Source organism: Oncorhynchus mykiss, chromosome 3 (assembly GCF_013265735.2).
Source record: "Oncorhynchus mykiss isolate Arlee chromosome 3, USDA_OmykA_1.1, whole genome shotgun sequence".
NCBI lineage: Eukaryota > Metazoa > Chordata > Actinopteri > Salmoniformes > Salmonidae > Oncorhynchus > Oncorhynchus mykiss.
Window position 1 is genome coordinate 67,480,356 of NC_048567.1, and position 15,072 is coordinate 67,495,427.

Below are 15,072 nucleotides of genomic sequence, written 5' to 3' on the forward strand. Positions count from 1 at the left end.
GTGTGTGTGTGTGGTTTCTCCTGTGTGTATGTGTGTGTGTGGTTTCTCCTGTGTGTGTGCGTGTGGTTTATCTTGTGCGTGTGGTTTCTCCTGTGTGTGTGTGTGCGTGTGGTTTCTCCTGTGTGTGTGGTTTCTCCTGTGTGTGTGTGTGTGTGTGTGCGAGTGGTTTCTCCTGTGTGTGTGTGTGAGCGAGTGGTTTCTCCTGTGTGTGTGTGTGTGTGTGTGTGTGTGTGTGTGGTTTCTCCTGTGTGTGTGTGTGGTTTCTGCTGTGTGTGTGTGTGGTTTCTGCTGTGTGTGTGTGTGGGTTCTGCTGTGTGTGTGTGTGTGGGTTCTGCTGTGTGTGTGTGTGTTTTGTTTCTGCTTTGTATGTGTGTGTGGTTTCTGCTGTGTGTGTGTGTGTGTGTTTTGTTTCTGCTGTGTGTGTGTGTGGGTTCTGCTGTGTGTGTGTGTGTGGGTTCTGCTGTGTGTGTGGGTTCTGCTGTGTGTGTGTGTGTTTTGTTTCTGCTTTGTATGTGTGTGTGGTTTCTGCTGTGTGTGTGTGGTTTCTGCTGTGTGTGTGGTTTCTGCTGTGTGTGTGTGTGTCTCTGTGTGGTTTCTGCTTTGTGTGTGTGTGGTTTCTGTTGTGTGTTTTTTGTGTGTGTTGTTTCTGCTGTGTGTGTGGTTTCTTCTGTGTGTTTGTTGTTTCTGTTGTGTGTGTGTGTGTGTGTGTGTGTGTGTGGTTTCTGCTGTGTGTGTGTGTGGTTTCTCCTGTGTGTGTGTGTGGTTTCTCGTGTGTGTGGTTTCTCCTGTGTGTGTGTGTGTGTGCGAGTGGTTTCTCCTGTGTGTGTGTGGTTTCTCCTGTGTGTGTGTGGTTTCTCCTGTGTGTGTGTGTTTGTGTGTGTGTGTGGTTTCTCCTGTGTGTGTGTGTGTGTGTGTGTGTGTGTGTGTGTGTCGTTTCTCCTGTGTGTGTGGTTTCTCCTGTGTGTGTGTGTGTGTGTGTGTGGTTTCTCCTGTGTGTATGTGTGTGTGTGGTTTCTCCTGTGTGTATGTGTGTGTGTGGTTTCTCCTGTGTGTGTGCGTGTGGTTTATCTTGTGCGTGTGGTTTCTCCTGTGTGTGTGTGTGCGTGTGGTTTCTCCTGTGTGTGTGGTTTCTCCTGTGTGTGTGTGTGTGTGTGTGCGAGTGGTTTCTCCTGTGTGTGTGTGTGTGTGTGTGAGCGAGTGGTTTCTCCTGTGTGTGTGTGTGTGTGTGTGTGTGTGGTTTCTCCTGTGTGTGTGTGTGTGTGTGGTTTCTCCTGTGTGTGTGTGTGTGTGTGGTTTCTCCTGTGTGTGTGTGTGTGTGTGTGTGTGGTTTCTCCTGTGTGTGTGTGTGTGTGTGTGTGTGTGGTTTCTCCTGTGTGTGTGTGTGTGTGTGTGTGTGGTTTCTCCTGTGTGTGTGGTTTCTCCTGTGTGTGTGTGTGTGTGTGTGGTTTCTCCTGTGTGTGTGTGTGTGTGTGGTTTCTCCTGTGTGTGTGTGTGTGTGTGTGTGTGGTTTCTCGTGTGTGTGTGTGTGTGTGTGTGGTTTCTCCTGTGTGTGTGTGTGTGTGTGTGTGGTTTCTCCTGTGTGTGCGTGTGTGGTTTCTCCTGTGTGTGCGTGTGTGGTTTCTCCTGTGTGTGCGTGTGTGGTTTCTCCTGTGTGTGTGCGCGTGTGTGGTTTCTCCTGTGTGTGTGGTTTCTCCTGTGTGTGTGTGTGTGTGTGTGTGTGTGGTTTCTCCTGTGTGTGTGTGTGCGTGTGTGGTTTCTCCTGTGTGTGTGCGCGTGTGGTTTCTCCTGTGTGTGTGGTTTCTCCTGTGTGTGTGTGTGTGTGTGTGTGGTTTCTCCTGTGTGTGTGTGTGTGTGTGTGTGTGTGTGTGTGTGGTTTCTCCTGTGTGTGTGTGTGTGTGGTTTCTCCTGTGTGTGTGTGTGGTTTCTCCTGTGTGTGTGTGTGTGTGTGTGTGGTTTCTCCTGTGTGTGTGTGTGTGTGTGTGTGGTTTCTCCTGTGTGTGCGTGTGTGGTTTCTCCTGTGTGTGCGTGTGTGGTTTATCCTGTGTGTGTGTGTGTGGTTTCTCCTGTGTGTGTGTGCGTGTGTGGTTTCTCCTGTGTGTGTGTGCGGTTTCTCCTGTGTGTGCGTGCGTGTGTGGTTTCTCCTGTGTGTGTTTGTGTGTGTGCGTGTGTGGTTTCTCCTGTGTGTGTGTGTGTGTGTGTGTGTGTGTGTTGTTTCTCCTGTGTGTGTGTGTGTGTTGTTTCTCCTGTGTGTGTGTGTGTGTGGTTTCTCCTGTGTGTGTGTGTGTGTGTGTGTGTGTCGTTTCTCCTGTGTGTGTGTGTGTGTGTGGTTTCTCCTGTGTGTGTGGTTTCTCCTGTGTGTGTGTGTGTGGTTTCTCCTGTGTGTGTGCGTGTGGTTTCTCCTGTGTGTGTGCGTGTGGTTTATCTTGTGCGTGTGGTTTCTCCTGTGTGTGTGTGCGTGTGGTTTCTCCTGTGTGTGTGGTTTCTCCTGTGTGTGTGTGTGTGCGAGTGGTTTCTCCTGTGTGTGTGCGGTTTCTCCTGTGTGTGTGTGATTTCTCCTGTGTGTGTGTGTTTGTGTGTGTGTGTGTGTGGTTTCTCCTGTGTGTGTGTGTGTGTGTGTCGTTTCTCCTGTGTGTGTGTGTGTGTGTGGTTTCTCCTGTGTGTGTGGTTTCTCCTGTGTGTGTGTGTGTGTGTGTGGTTTCTCCTGTGTGTATGTGTGTGTGTGGTTTCTCCTGTGTGTGTGCGTGTGGTTTATCTTGTGCGTGTGGTTTCTCCTGTGTGTGTGTGTGTGCGTGTGGTTTCTCCTGTGTGTGTGTGTGTGTGTGTGCGAGTGGTTTCTCCTGTGTGTGTGTGTGCGCGAGTGGTTTCTCCTGTGTGTGTGTGTGTGTGTGTGTGTGTGTGTGGTTTCTCCTGTGTGTGTGGTTTCTCCTGTGTGTGTGGTTTCTCCTGTGTGTGTGGTTTCTCCTGTGTGTGTGTGTGTGTGGTTTCTCCTGTGTGTGTGGTTTCTCGTGTGTGTGTGTGTGTGTGTGTGTGGTTTCTCCTGTGTGTGTGTGTGTGTGTGTGTGTGTGGTTTCTCCTGTGTGTGTGTGTGTGTGTGTGTGGTTTCTCGTGTGTGTGTGTGGTTTCTCGTGTGTGTGTGTGGTTTCTCCTGTGTGTGTGTGGTTTCTCCTGTGTGTGTGTGGTTTCTCCTGTGTGTGTGTGTGTGTGCGTGTGGTTTCTCCTGTGTGTGTGTGCGTGTGGTTTCTCCTGTGTGTGTGTGTGGTTTCTCCTGTGTGTGTGTGCGTGTGGTTTCTCCTGTGTGTGTGTGTGTGTGGTTTCTCCTGTGTGTGTGTGTGTGTGTGGTTTCTCCTGTGTGTGTGTGGTTTCTCCTGTGTGTGTGTGTGTGGTTTCTCCTGTGTGTGTGTGGTTTCTCCTGTGTGTGTGTGTGTGGTTTCTCCTGTGTGTGTGTGTGGTTTCTCCTGTGTGTGTGTGTGGTTTCTCCTGTGTGTGTGTGCGTGTGGTTTCTCCTGTGTGTGTGTGTGTGTGGTTTCTCCTGTGTGTGTGGTTTCTCCTGTGTGTGTTTGTGTGTGTGTGGTTTCTCCTGTGTGTGTTTGTGTGTGTGTGGTTTCTCCTGTGTGTGTGGTTTCTCGTGTGTGTGTGTGTGGTTTCTCCTGTGTGTGTGTGGTTTCTCCTGTGTGTGTGTGCGTGTGGTTTCTCCTGTGTGTGTGTGCGTGTGGTTTCTCCTGTGTGTGTGTGTGGTTTCTCCTGTGTGTGTGGTTTTTCCTGTGTGTGTGGTTTCTCCTGTGTGTGTGTGGTTTCTCCTGTGTGTGTGTGTGTGTGTGTGTGGTTTCTCCTGTGTGTGGTTTCTCCTGTGTGTGTGTGTGTGTGTGTGTGTGGTTTCTCCTGTGCGTGTGGTTTCTCCTGTGTGTGCGTGCGTGTGGTTTCTCCTGTGTGTGTGTGTGTGTGTGCGTGTGGTTTCTCCTGTGTGTGTGTGTGGTTTCTCCTGTGCGTGTGGTTTCTCCTGTGTGTGCGTGCGTGTGGTTTCTCCTGTGTGTGTGTGTGTGCGTGTGGTTTCTCCTGTGTGTGTGTGTGCGCGTGTGGTTTCTCCTGTGCGTGTGGTTTCTCCTGTGTGTGTGCGTGCGTGTGTTTTCTCCTGTGTGCGTGTGGTTTCTCCTGTGTGTGTGTGTGTGCGTGCGTCTGGTTTCTCCTGTGTGTTTGTGGGACGGGTGTGTGTGGTTTTTGCTGTTTCTTCTGTGTGTGTGTGTTTGTGGTTTCTGCTGTGTGTCTGTGTATTATTTCTGCTATATGGGTGGATTCCGTTGTGTGTGTGTTGTTTCTGCTGTGTGTGGATTCTGGTGTGTGTGTGTGGATTCTGGTGTGTGTGTGTGTGGATTCTGGTGTGTGTGTGTGTGGATTCTGGTGAGTTTGTGTGTGTGGATTCTGGTGAGTTTGTGTGTGTGGATTCTGTTTTGTGTTTGGATTCTGTTTTGTGTTTGGATTCCTGTGTGTGTGTGTGTGTGTGGATTCTGGTGTGTGTGTGTGGATTCTGGTGTGTTTGTGGATTCTGATGTGTGTGTGTGTGTGTGTGTGTGGATTCTGGTGTGTGTGTGTGTGTGTGTGTGTGTGTGTGTGTGTATTCTGTTTTGTGTTTGGATTCCTGTGTGTGTATTCTGTTTTGTGTTTGGATTCCTGTGTGTGTGTGTGTGTGTGTGGATTCTGGTGTGTGTGTGGATTCTGGTGTGTGTGTGGATTCTGGTGTGTGTGTGTGTGTGGATTCTGGTGTGTGTGGATTCTGGTGTGTGTGTGTGTGTGTGTGTGTGGATTCTGGTGAGTTTGTGTGTGTGGATTCTGGTGAGTTTGTGTGTGTGGATTCTGGTGAGTTTGTGTGTGTGGATTCTGTTTTGTGTTTGGATTCCTGTGTGTGTGTGTGTGTGTGGATTCTGGTCTGTGTGTGTGTGGATTCTGGTGTGTTTGTGGATTCTGGTGTGTTTGTGGATTCTGGTGTGTGTGTGGATTCTGGTGTGTGTGTGTGTGTGTATTCTGTTTTGTGTTTGGATTCCTGTGTGTGTGTGTGTGTGTGTGGATTCTGGTGTGTGTGTGGATTCTGGTGTGTGTGTGTGTATTCTGTTTTGTGTTTGGATTCCTGTGTGTGTGTGTGTGTGTGTGTGTGTGTGTGTGTGTGTGGATTCTGGTGTGTGTGTGGATTCTGGTGTGTGTGTGGATTCTGGTGTGTGTGTGGATTCTGGTGTGTGTGTGTGGATTCTGGTGTGTGTGTGTGTGTGTGGATTCTGGTGTGTGTGGATTCTGGTGTGTGTGTGTGTGTGGATTCTGGTGTGTGTGTGTGGATTTTGGTGTGTGTGTGGATTCTGGTGTGTGTGTGTGTGTGTGGATTCTGGTGTGTGTGTGTGTGTGGATTCTGGTGTGTGTGTGTGTGTGGATTCTGGTGTGTGTGTGTGTGTGTGTGTGTGGATTCTGGTGTGTGTGTGTGTGTGTGTGTGTGGATTTTGGTGTGTGTGTGTGTGTGTGTGTGTGGATTCTGGTGTGTGTGTGTGTGTGTGTGTTGATTCTGGTGTGTGGATTCTGGTGTGTGTGTGTGTGTGGATTCTGGTGTGTGTGTGTGTGTGGATTCTGCTGTGTGTGTGGTGGCTGCTGCATGTGCGTTCTGTGACGACAGCAGTGTCAGCGAGAGGCCCAATTAGTGTCTCGTTAGTGTGTGATTGTAGGCAGACTGTGATTGACAGGTCCTGCTGTGTGTGTGTTGGCGTGTGTGTGCGCACTGTGCAGCTCTAGTGAAAGACTGATGTCAGTATAACTAGCTACACCAGGGAAAGTGAAGAGAGTGAGTTTAGCTATTCTAGTTCTCAGCCAACACTGCACGATTGGAAAGGACTCAATACACTAGTTTCCCTTTCAATCAGTCACTCGGTATAACGTACTACGGGGAGTCAGCGACCAATCGTATTTTCCTGAAAACAGGTATCACGCCCAATGAATGCCGAGCCCGCCTTCAGAAGCCCTTCATTCCTGGCAATAATACCAGGGCTCGCATTTTATTTCCTAAAGTCTTCGCTCTTCAGCTTGCCTGAAGGAGGAACGTGTCACGCAATTTAAAAACTTTTCAAGCACACGACAACTATTAGATTCGGCTCCGACTTAAGTGTCTTAGTGAGAGGAGAGCACTCGCCCCCCTAGATGTTGTGAGGCTCATTACGGTTTCTCTGGGGATGATATACTACCCCTGGTTGGGCCTGGAGGGTTTTCTAAGTGTGAAAAAGATGGCATCCATACGGAGGAGCCTAAAGCCCCACCCTTGGATTTGTCGGGGTAGAGTGAACCATTGGTGGCTAATGCTCCATTTGACGGAGCTGTGTTGTAGGGTGGCAGAACACCTGGGGGTGGATTTGCCTTCTCCAAAAGCAGTGGAGTTCCTCCAGATTTGGGGAAAGGTGTTTACCTCCTGTCATTGCTGTGCGAGTTAGCCTCCAGAGGCTAACAAGGGGGCTAATCCTAGCATGGTGCTTGTGAATAAACAGTGCCGGTTCTCCAGGGATCAGCTGGACAAGTGTGGCGGCCTGATTGTTGAATGTGGTCACAATGCTGCAGAGGTATCATATTGATTTGCTGCAGAAGCTGAATAGGACCGTGGAGTTGCTGAAGCCGGTTTCAGAGCTTCTTGGCGGAATCTGTGCTACAGCTCTATCTCACTGTACGATCCTGACTGGGGGGAAGTATGGGGTCGACGGTGGTGGCTCAGCGCCACCTCTGGTTGACGTTGCCCCAGTTTCCTGAGAGGGACAGGTGTATGTATTTGGATGAGCCAGTTTTGTCAACAAGGTTACTTTGGCTCGGCTATGGAGTCCTTATAGGCTTGTTTTTGTTTCGAGAAACAAAAACAGGACGCAGCTCTACGGGTCCTTTTCCCATGAAAATCCTTTGCGGGGGCTGTTCCCAAGGCGTGATGGAAAGGATCCAGGTCAGAGGTGGGTTGCCAAAGGAAGCCTTCAAGGTTGGTTTTTGACTGTCTTGGTGCATCTGGGCAGCGGTGGATATCTTGGTACAGACGCTGTGCTGGGTCGAAGAAGAGCGTGGTGAAAGCAGATTCTTCCGCGGCACGGTTTCTGGGTCTCGTTCAGGACTCTGTTCTGAATCATGTGTTTTTGTCCCAATAGAAGGGCGGTCACATTCTGGTTCTGTCTGGCATGGTTTCAGCTGGGGCACTCATGCCTTTTCTCTTGTGTCTGCGGTTATTGGGTCTGATTGGGTCAGCATTCAGCACCATAGTACCCTCCAAGCACATCATTAAGCTGGAGGCCCTTTGTCTCAACCCCGCCCGGTGCAACGGGCCACCCCCAGGTGGTGAAGGTAGGGAACAACACCTCCACTTCGCTGATCCTCAACACCGGCACCCCACAAGTGTGCGTGCTCAGCCCCCTCCTGTACTCCCTGTTCACCCATGGGGAGTCTCAACCCTCTGGTATGTAAAAGAGGAGATTGACGGTTCTACCCCGGGGTCTAAACCCTCTGGTATGTAAAAGAGGAGATTGACGGCTCTACCCCGGGGTCTCACCCTCTGGTATGTAAAAGTGGAGATTGACAGCTGTACCCCGGGGTCTCAACCCTCTGGTATGTAAAATAGGAGATTGTTGGCTCTACCCCGGGGTCTCAACCCTCTGGTATGTAAAAGTGGAGATTGACAGCTCTACCCCGGGGTCTCAACCCTCTGGTATGTAAAAGTGAAGATTGACGGCTCTACCCCGGGGTCTCAACCCTCTGGTATGTAAAAGTGGAGATTGACGGCTCTACCCCGGGGTCTCAACCCTCTGGTATGTAAAAGTGGAGATTGACAGCTCTACCCCGGGGTCTCACCCTCTGTTATGTAAAAGTGGAGATTGACGGCTCTAACCCGGGGTCTCAACCCTCTGGTATGTAAAAGTGGAGATTGACAGCTCTACCCCGGGGTCTCACCCTCTGGTATGTAAAAGTGGAGATTGACGGCTCTACCCCGGGGTCTCAACCCTCTGGTATGTAAAAGTGGAGATTGACGGTCTACCCCGGGGTCTCAACCCTCTGGTATGTAAAAGTGGAGATTGACGGCTCTACCCCGGGGTCTCACCCTCTGGTATGTAAAAGTGGAGATTGACGGCTCTACCCCGGGGTCTCACCTTCTGGTATGTAAAAGTGGAGATTGACGGCTCTACCCCGGGGTCTCAACCCTCTGGTATGTGAAAGAGGAGATTGTTGGCTCTACCCCGGGGTCTCACCCTCTGGTGGTTCTGTTCCTGAAAGGCGTACGTTGGTTGAGATGTGTGTTCAAGCCTATGGCACTGATATGGGACCTGGCTTTGGTCATGGATGCTCTGTGTGAACCTCTGTTTGAATCATTGGAGTCTGTGGACCTGAAGTTTATTTCCTACAAGACTGCCCTGCTCATGTCTTTGGTGTCATCCAAGAGCGTTGGAGATCTCCATCCGCTATCAGTACACCCTTCCTCTTTGGAGTTCACAACTGGAAACTCCAAAGTCCTAATGCAGCATTTGCAGGTCCCCTGGCTTTCGAGTTGTTCCCTTTCTCACCTCCTCTGTTTGTTTCCAGTGAACAAAGTAGGTTGCATGGTCTGTGTGGTGTGTGCACTTTATGCATATATATGGATAGAACAAGTATATCTGTGTTTGTGACCAGATTTTTGTCTGTTTCGCTAGTCCAGCTCGGCGTAGTGTCTTATTGGATTGTGCAGGTTCTAAAAGTATTCAGACCTCTTGACATTTTCCGAGTTTTGTTACGTTACAGCCTTAATCTAAAATGGATGAAATAACAAACAAATCCTCATCAATCTCCACACTACCTCATAATGACAAATCAAAAACGGTTTGTTAGACATTTTTGCAAAGGTATTAAACATAAATACCTTATTTAGATAAGTATGCTTTGCTGTGAGACTGGAAGTTGAGCTCTGGTGCATCCTGTTTCCATTGATCATCTTTGAGATGTTTCTACAAATTAATTGGAGTCCAACTGTGGTAAATTCAATTGATTGGACATGATTTGGAAAGGCACACACCTGTCTATATAAGATCCCACAGTTGACAGTGCATATCAGAGCAAAAAGCAAGCCATGTCGAAGGAATTGTCAGTAGAGCTCTGAGACAGGATTGTGTCGATGCACAGATCTGGGGAAGGATATAAAAAAATGTTTGCAGCATTGAAGGTCCTCAAGAACACAGTGGCCTCCATCATTCTTAAATAGAAAATGTTTGGAACCACCAAGACTCTTCCTAGAGCCAGCCGCCCGGCCAAATTGAGCAATCGGGGGAGAAGGGCTTTGGTCAGGGAGGTGACCAAGATCCCGATGGTGACTCTGACGGAGCTCAAGAGTTCCTGTGTGGAGATAGTTGTCCTTCTGGAAGGTTCTCCCATCTCTGCAGCACTCCACCAATCAGGCCTTTATGGTAGAGTGGCCAGACGGAAGCCACTCCTCAGTAAAAGGCACATGGCAGCCTGCTTGGAGTTTGCCAAATTTCAGCTAAAGTACTCTGACCATGAGAAACAAGATTCTCTGGTCTGATGAAACCAAGATTGAACTTGTTGGCCTGAATGCCAAGTGTCACGTCTGGAGGAAACCTGGCACCATCCCAACTGTGAAGCATGTTGGTGGCAGCATCATGCTGTGAGGATGTTTTTCAGCGGCGGGGACTGGGAGACTTGTCAGGATCGAGGGAAAGATGAATGGAGCAAAGTACAGAGAGATCCTTGATGAAAACCTGCTTCAGTGCACTCAGGACCTCATACTGGGGAGAAGGTTCACCTACCAACAGGACAATAATGTCCTGGAGTGGCCCAACGAGAGCCCAGACTTGAACCCGATCTAACATCTCTGGAGAGTCCTGAAAATGGCTCTGCAGCAACTCTCCCCATCCAACCTGACAGAGCTTTAGAGGATCTGCAGCGAAGAATGGGAGAAATTCTGCAAATATAGGTGTGCCAAGCTTGTAGCGTTATACCCAAGAGATGCTGTGATCACAACCAACGGTGCTTCAACAAAGTACTGATGTAAATGTGATATTTCCATTTTTTTTTGTAAATGAGCAGAACTATCTTAAATCCTGTTTTTGCTTAGTCATTATGGGGTATTGTGTGTAGATTGAGGGGAAAAACATGATTTGATACATTTTAGAATAAGGATGTAACGTAACACAGTGGAAAAACTCAAAGGGTCTGAAACTTTCCGAAGGCACTGTATGACAGTAAAGGACAAGGGTTCCCTAACGGTGTGAATGCTCATTCCACTAGGGGTGTGGTGGCTTCTCGGGCATTGTTCCGGCGTATGATGATTGGGGATATCTGAGCTGCAGCGAGTTTGGGTTCTTCACATATCTTTTTGAGGTTTTATCGCTTGGATATAACTGCTCCCAGTGTGGTTCATAGTGTTCTTGTGGCTGGTTCTGAGAGTGGATGTTATGCAGCATGCAGGACGCTCATTTTCCGGGTTGTCACAGTTCCCTGTGTGTTTGAGCCTCGGACTGCCATGGTTCATCGACTGTTCGGTGTCTGCTTTACCAAGCCGCGACAGGTGTTCTGTTGTTTTGGACTTGCGGTTCCTTGTACGAGTTCTGACATTTCAAGCTCGTAAGGTAAGTATTGTTCTTGGAACCGTGGGGTCTATGGACTTGGGCTGCAGTGGCATCGTGTCAATGTGCATAGCCAATTTGCAGCAGGTTCTGGTTCCCTATATGGGGCTCTGACAGTTCAGGCTTCTCAGGTAAGTATTAGGGGAAAAGGTGGCTTCTGTAAGCCCTTTTTGGAGCTGGTGGAACATATGTCTGCTTGGGTTGCCATGGGCTTCCTAGTTTGGAACCCTCTGAGCCGGCTTGGGGCGTGATTGTATTTCCCCATAGTATATTATACTGAGTGACCTACTGAAGGAGGACGTACAGTTATGAATATAACTACTGTTCCCTGGAGGAGGGTATGAGGTATAACATATTTTGGCCCGTCAGAGGGTTTGGGCTCGCTGATGCACGGTATTGAAGTGACGAAATTAATGCGTGCCCCAGTATTAAAGCTAGGAAGGCGGGTTTTCTAAGAGTGGGCTCGGCATCCATTGGCTTGTTTGGTGTGTGTTCAGTTTTCTTCAGGTGAATGTGATTGGTCGTTGTTAATGTACAGTTGAAGTCGGAAGTTTACATACATTTAGGTTGGAGTCATTAAAACTAGTTTTTCAACCACTCCACAAATTTCTTGTTAACAAACTAGTTTTGGCAAGTCGGTTAGGACATCTACTTTGTGCATGTGTCGTGTCTTTGGCTATGCCGGATTAAGTGATATCACATGCTATTCTATAAAATCCTTTCTCCGTAATTGAAATTACCTGATTGAGCTAATCATGTAAATGTAATTAACTAGAGAGTCGGGGCACCACAAAATAATATTTATAGAGCTGTTATTTTCCGAATAAACCCTTAAAGACCTAGTAATATTTTACATCAATAGCAGTCAATATTAATCGTCACCTTAATTCAGTCTCATCTGAAAGTTGTAAATTCTTGGTTATCTTCACGAACCCTGGCTAACAAGTTGAATCAGCAATACAAAATTGGGTTTAATTATTTATTTACTAAATACCTAATTAATCACACAGAATTACACATACACATACTGAATCATACCTTGATTACAAATTACGTCATAAAGGAAAATTTCCCTAGCGGGCGGAACAGATATGACAGCTTGTTACACAAAAGAAAAGGGCTTGAGTTTGAGTTTGAGTGAAAGAGCGGGAAGACTGAGGAACAAAGGGAAGAAGCTGTGCTATCGTAAATACCAGGGATCTTGATAAGTGTGTGAATTGGACCTGTCCTGCTAAGCATTAATAATGTTTCACCCAACAGTACATTTGTTTCTTTAGGAATGTAGTGAACTATATATAAAGTACAGATAACAAAAAAAAAAGACTTAACTAGTACTTTAAAGTGTTTTTACTTAAGTACGTTACACCACTGATTATCGCTGCTGGGCTTGGTGGCGGCCTTTGTGGTTTGATGTTTCTGCTCTATGCTCTCTTTCTCCAATTTCTGATATCCATCGTGGCAGATTAACTGGTTTGAGCTAGCTAAGGCTAATAACAATTTTTAGAGCTAGCTAAGGCTAATAACACTAACACTTTTTACAGCTAGCTAAGGCTAATAACAATAACACTTTTTACAGCTAGCTAAGGCTAATAACAATAACACTTTTCACAGCTAGCTAAGGCTAATAACACTTTTTACAGCTAGCTAAGGCTAATAACACTTTTTACAGCTAGCTAAGGCTAATAACAATAACACTTTTTACAGCTAGCTAAGGCTAATAACAATAACACTTTTTACAGCTAGCTAAGGCTAATAACACTTTTTACAGCTAGCTAAGGCTAATAACAATAACACTTTTTACAGCTAGCTAAGGCTAATAACAATAACACTTTTTACAGCTAGCTAAGGCTAATAACACTTTTTTACAGCTAGCTAAGGCTAATAACACTTTTTACAGCTAGCTAAGGCTAATAACACTTTTTTACAGCTAGCTAAGGCTAATAACACTTTTTACAGCTAGCTAAGGCTAATAACACTTTTTACAGCTAGTTAAGGCTAATAACACTAACACTTTTTACAGCTAGCTAAGGCTCTAACTAAACTCTGTAGTTGTGGCGCGCGAGGCAGAGTTGAGCAAGCAGCTTCAACGGTAGACTTGACCCCACCCTTATAAATCAAAATAAAATATGACAGGCGGCGGCGTATGACGTTTTTCACTTAGCCTACCACAGGGATGAGAATAATTTTTTCCCTGCTTTTATGGAAACCCGAAGGAGTCATGCCTAACCGCCCAGGGGCTTTCCATGTGCACCCTCCCCATTGTGCTGACAGTCACTCTGTCACTCAAAAGCCAACTTGTCACTCAATAGTTCTAACTTTTTTGCTTTTTATTATATAGGGACATGCAACTAAAACTGGGGCGGTGGGGCTCAACCTAGTAGAGACTGGTTTGACCCTTGTTACACACTGACTCGTGTGTGTGCAAGCCTGTACAGTAGTGTTTCTAGTTAACCCGTGTAGGAGCAGTTAGCAGTGTGTTGGTCTGTTCCAGTCCTAGCATCGCTCGCTCCCTCTCACTCTTTCTCCCTCCCTTCAGGAGACCTCTGGAGCCGGTTACAGTATTTGAGTGTTTTTGGAGGAGTTCCTAAATATTTTCAGGATGACAGTATGATCTGACTGTGCTGCTCACTGCCCATTCTCATGTCATTACCAGAGGGGCAGAAAACACACACTGCTGCAACATAGAGAACACACACACACAGTATAAGAACTTGTATGGACTCGTCAGTAGGAATCCAGTCATAATTGAGTGCTCAGTTTAGTATTCTGTTGGTTTCTCCAGTCAACCACATTCAGGGACTCCCACCACTTCTACCAGAGAGGATGATACACAACGGAATTCTTTACAAACATGTTAGAACCAATGACCATGAGACATCAATAAGTTGTTGGAAAGGTGTTCTCACATTTCTCTAACATTTCTGTCTAATGATTATCTTCTGTTTTCTCTCCACAGAGTGCCCAAGGGCTGTGAGAGCCCCTTGGGGAAACTTCAGGCACAAACACACTCTCTTCCTCATACAGAAGCACTCTCTCTCTCTCACACACACACACTTATTAAAACAAACACACACACAGAGCATGTTGGAGGTCCAGGAGGAGAGGCCTGCCGCGGCAGGAGGGACGGCAGCGACACATTTCAGCAAGAAAGAGCGAGGAAAGAAAGAACGAGAGGAGGCCAAGGACGGCCGGGGGAATCTTGGGAATATCGGGAACAGTGCTCTGGGTTCGGGTGGCCGAGGAAACGGCAGAGGGAAAGCCCCTCACACACACACAGGCAGCCCCCACCAGCTCATCACCCCACCCTGCTCTGTGGTGCTGGGAGCCCCCTCCATTCATCACAACAGACTGAAGAACTCCCCATCCAACACACAGAGGTGAGTGAGAGCAAGTGTACTGTGTGTGTGTGTGTGTGTGTGTATAGTGGTGGTGGTGGTAGTAATGTGTGTCCTTGAGTTAGGGAGTACACTGTGTTTGAATGCGCTTTCTGCTGACTCATGTTTCTGGAGCCAATGGAAACCCGCTTCTGCCCTGCCAAACCCCTGCCAGTCTTCTCTCTCTCTCTCTCTCCTGTCTCTCTCTCTCTCCTGTCTCTCTCTCCTGTCTCGCTCTCTCCTCTCTGACTGAATGTGTCTGTCATTTAGGGTGTGGTATAGTGATCTCTGCCAGTTGGACGGTTCCTGTTCTCCTGAACTGTACTTTACTCATGGCCATTCAGAAGCAGACGCCCTGCTCTGCCTCTCCTCTTGGGATCAGAGCCAAATATAAGACTCTGGCTGGGATTATTCCTACTGCAGTATTGGCCAGTGAGAAAAGTGTCTTTTCCTTCCCTCTGTCTGCTCCTATACTCTAACTGTACAGCACAGTGGTTAGTAGCTATAATGATGGATCATGGTAGGCTGGGGGATTTCCCACAGCGTAAATCCTGGACACAGTAGGCCCACTGTTTTAGTCGGTTCATATTTGGGCACCTCCATACAAACAGAGCTGCTGAGTGAGTGTGTGTCTGCATGCACATTTGTGTGTGTGTGTGTGTGTGTGTGAGATTTTAACTATTTTGTCAGTCTCCCCTCCCGGCAGTGGAAAGAGGGGAGTGAGGGGAGATTGGGAGGGGTTGATGGGACAAGAGGTCAGTCTGGTTCACTCCAAGCCAGCTGTCTGACTCTCTGGCCTCTTACAGCTGAGCCTCCCCTAGTCAGGGGTCTGTTTACTGGGCACACGTTAACTCCAGCCCCAGACTTCAGCCTGTTCCCTCTGTGTCCCTGGTAGCAGTTGTGTCATGGTGGGGAAGTAGACTGTGTGTACTACTGGGGGAGCCACACCTGTTGTGACACACACACAGTCTTGTACAACTAACCTTGTGGGGACACAATTCAGTCCCATTCAAAATCCTATTTTCCCTAACCCCTTACCCTAACTTTAACCTGAAAACCAACCCTAGCTCCTAAACCTAATTCTAACCTTAACCCAC

General features: G+C 47.7%; 1 protein-coding gene across 5 annotated transcripts in view; it reads left to right on the plus strand.

Annotated features, from left to right (window-relative positions):
- LOC110520450 (B-cell CLL/lymphoma 9 protein) overlaps positions 1–15,072 on the plus strand; it is a 42,713-nt gene that overhangs the window by 18,844 nt on the left and 8,797 nt on the right. For all 5 annotated transcript variants that reach the window (XM_036975005.1, XM_036975004.1, XM_036975001.1 and 2 more), the window contains one exon: positions 13,558–13,978. In XM_036975005.1, the coding sequence (XP_036830900.1) occupies positions 13,683–13,978 (296 nt within the window). In that variant the 5' untranslated portion in view covers positions 13,558–13,682. The remainder of the gene's footprint in view (positions 1–13,557; positions 13,979–15,072) is intronic.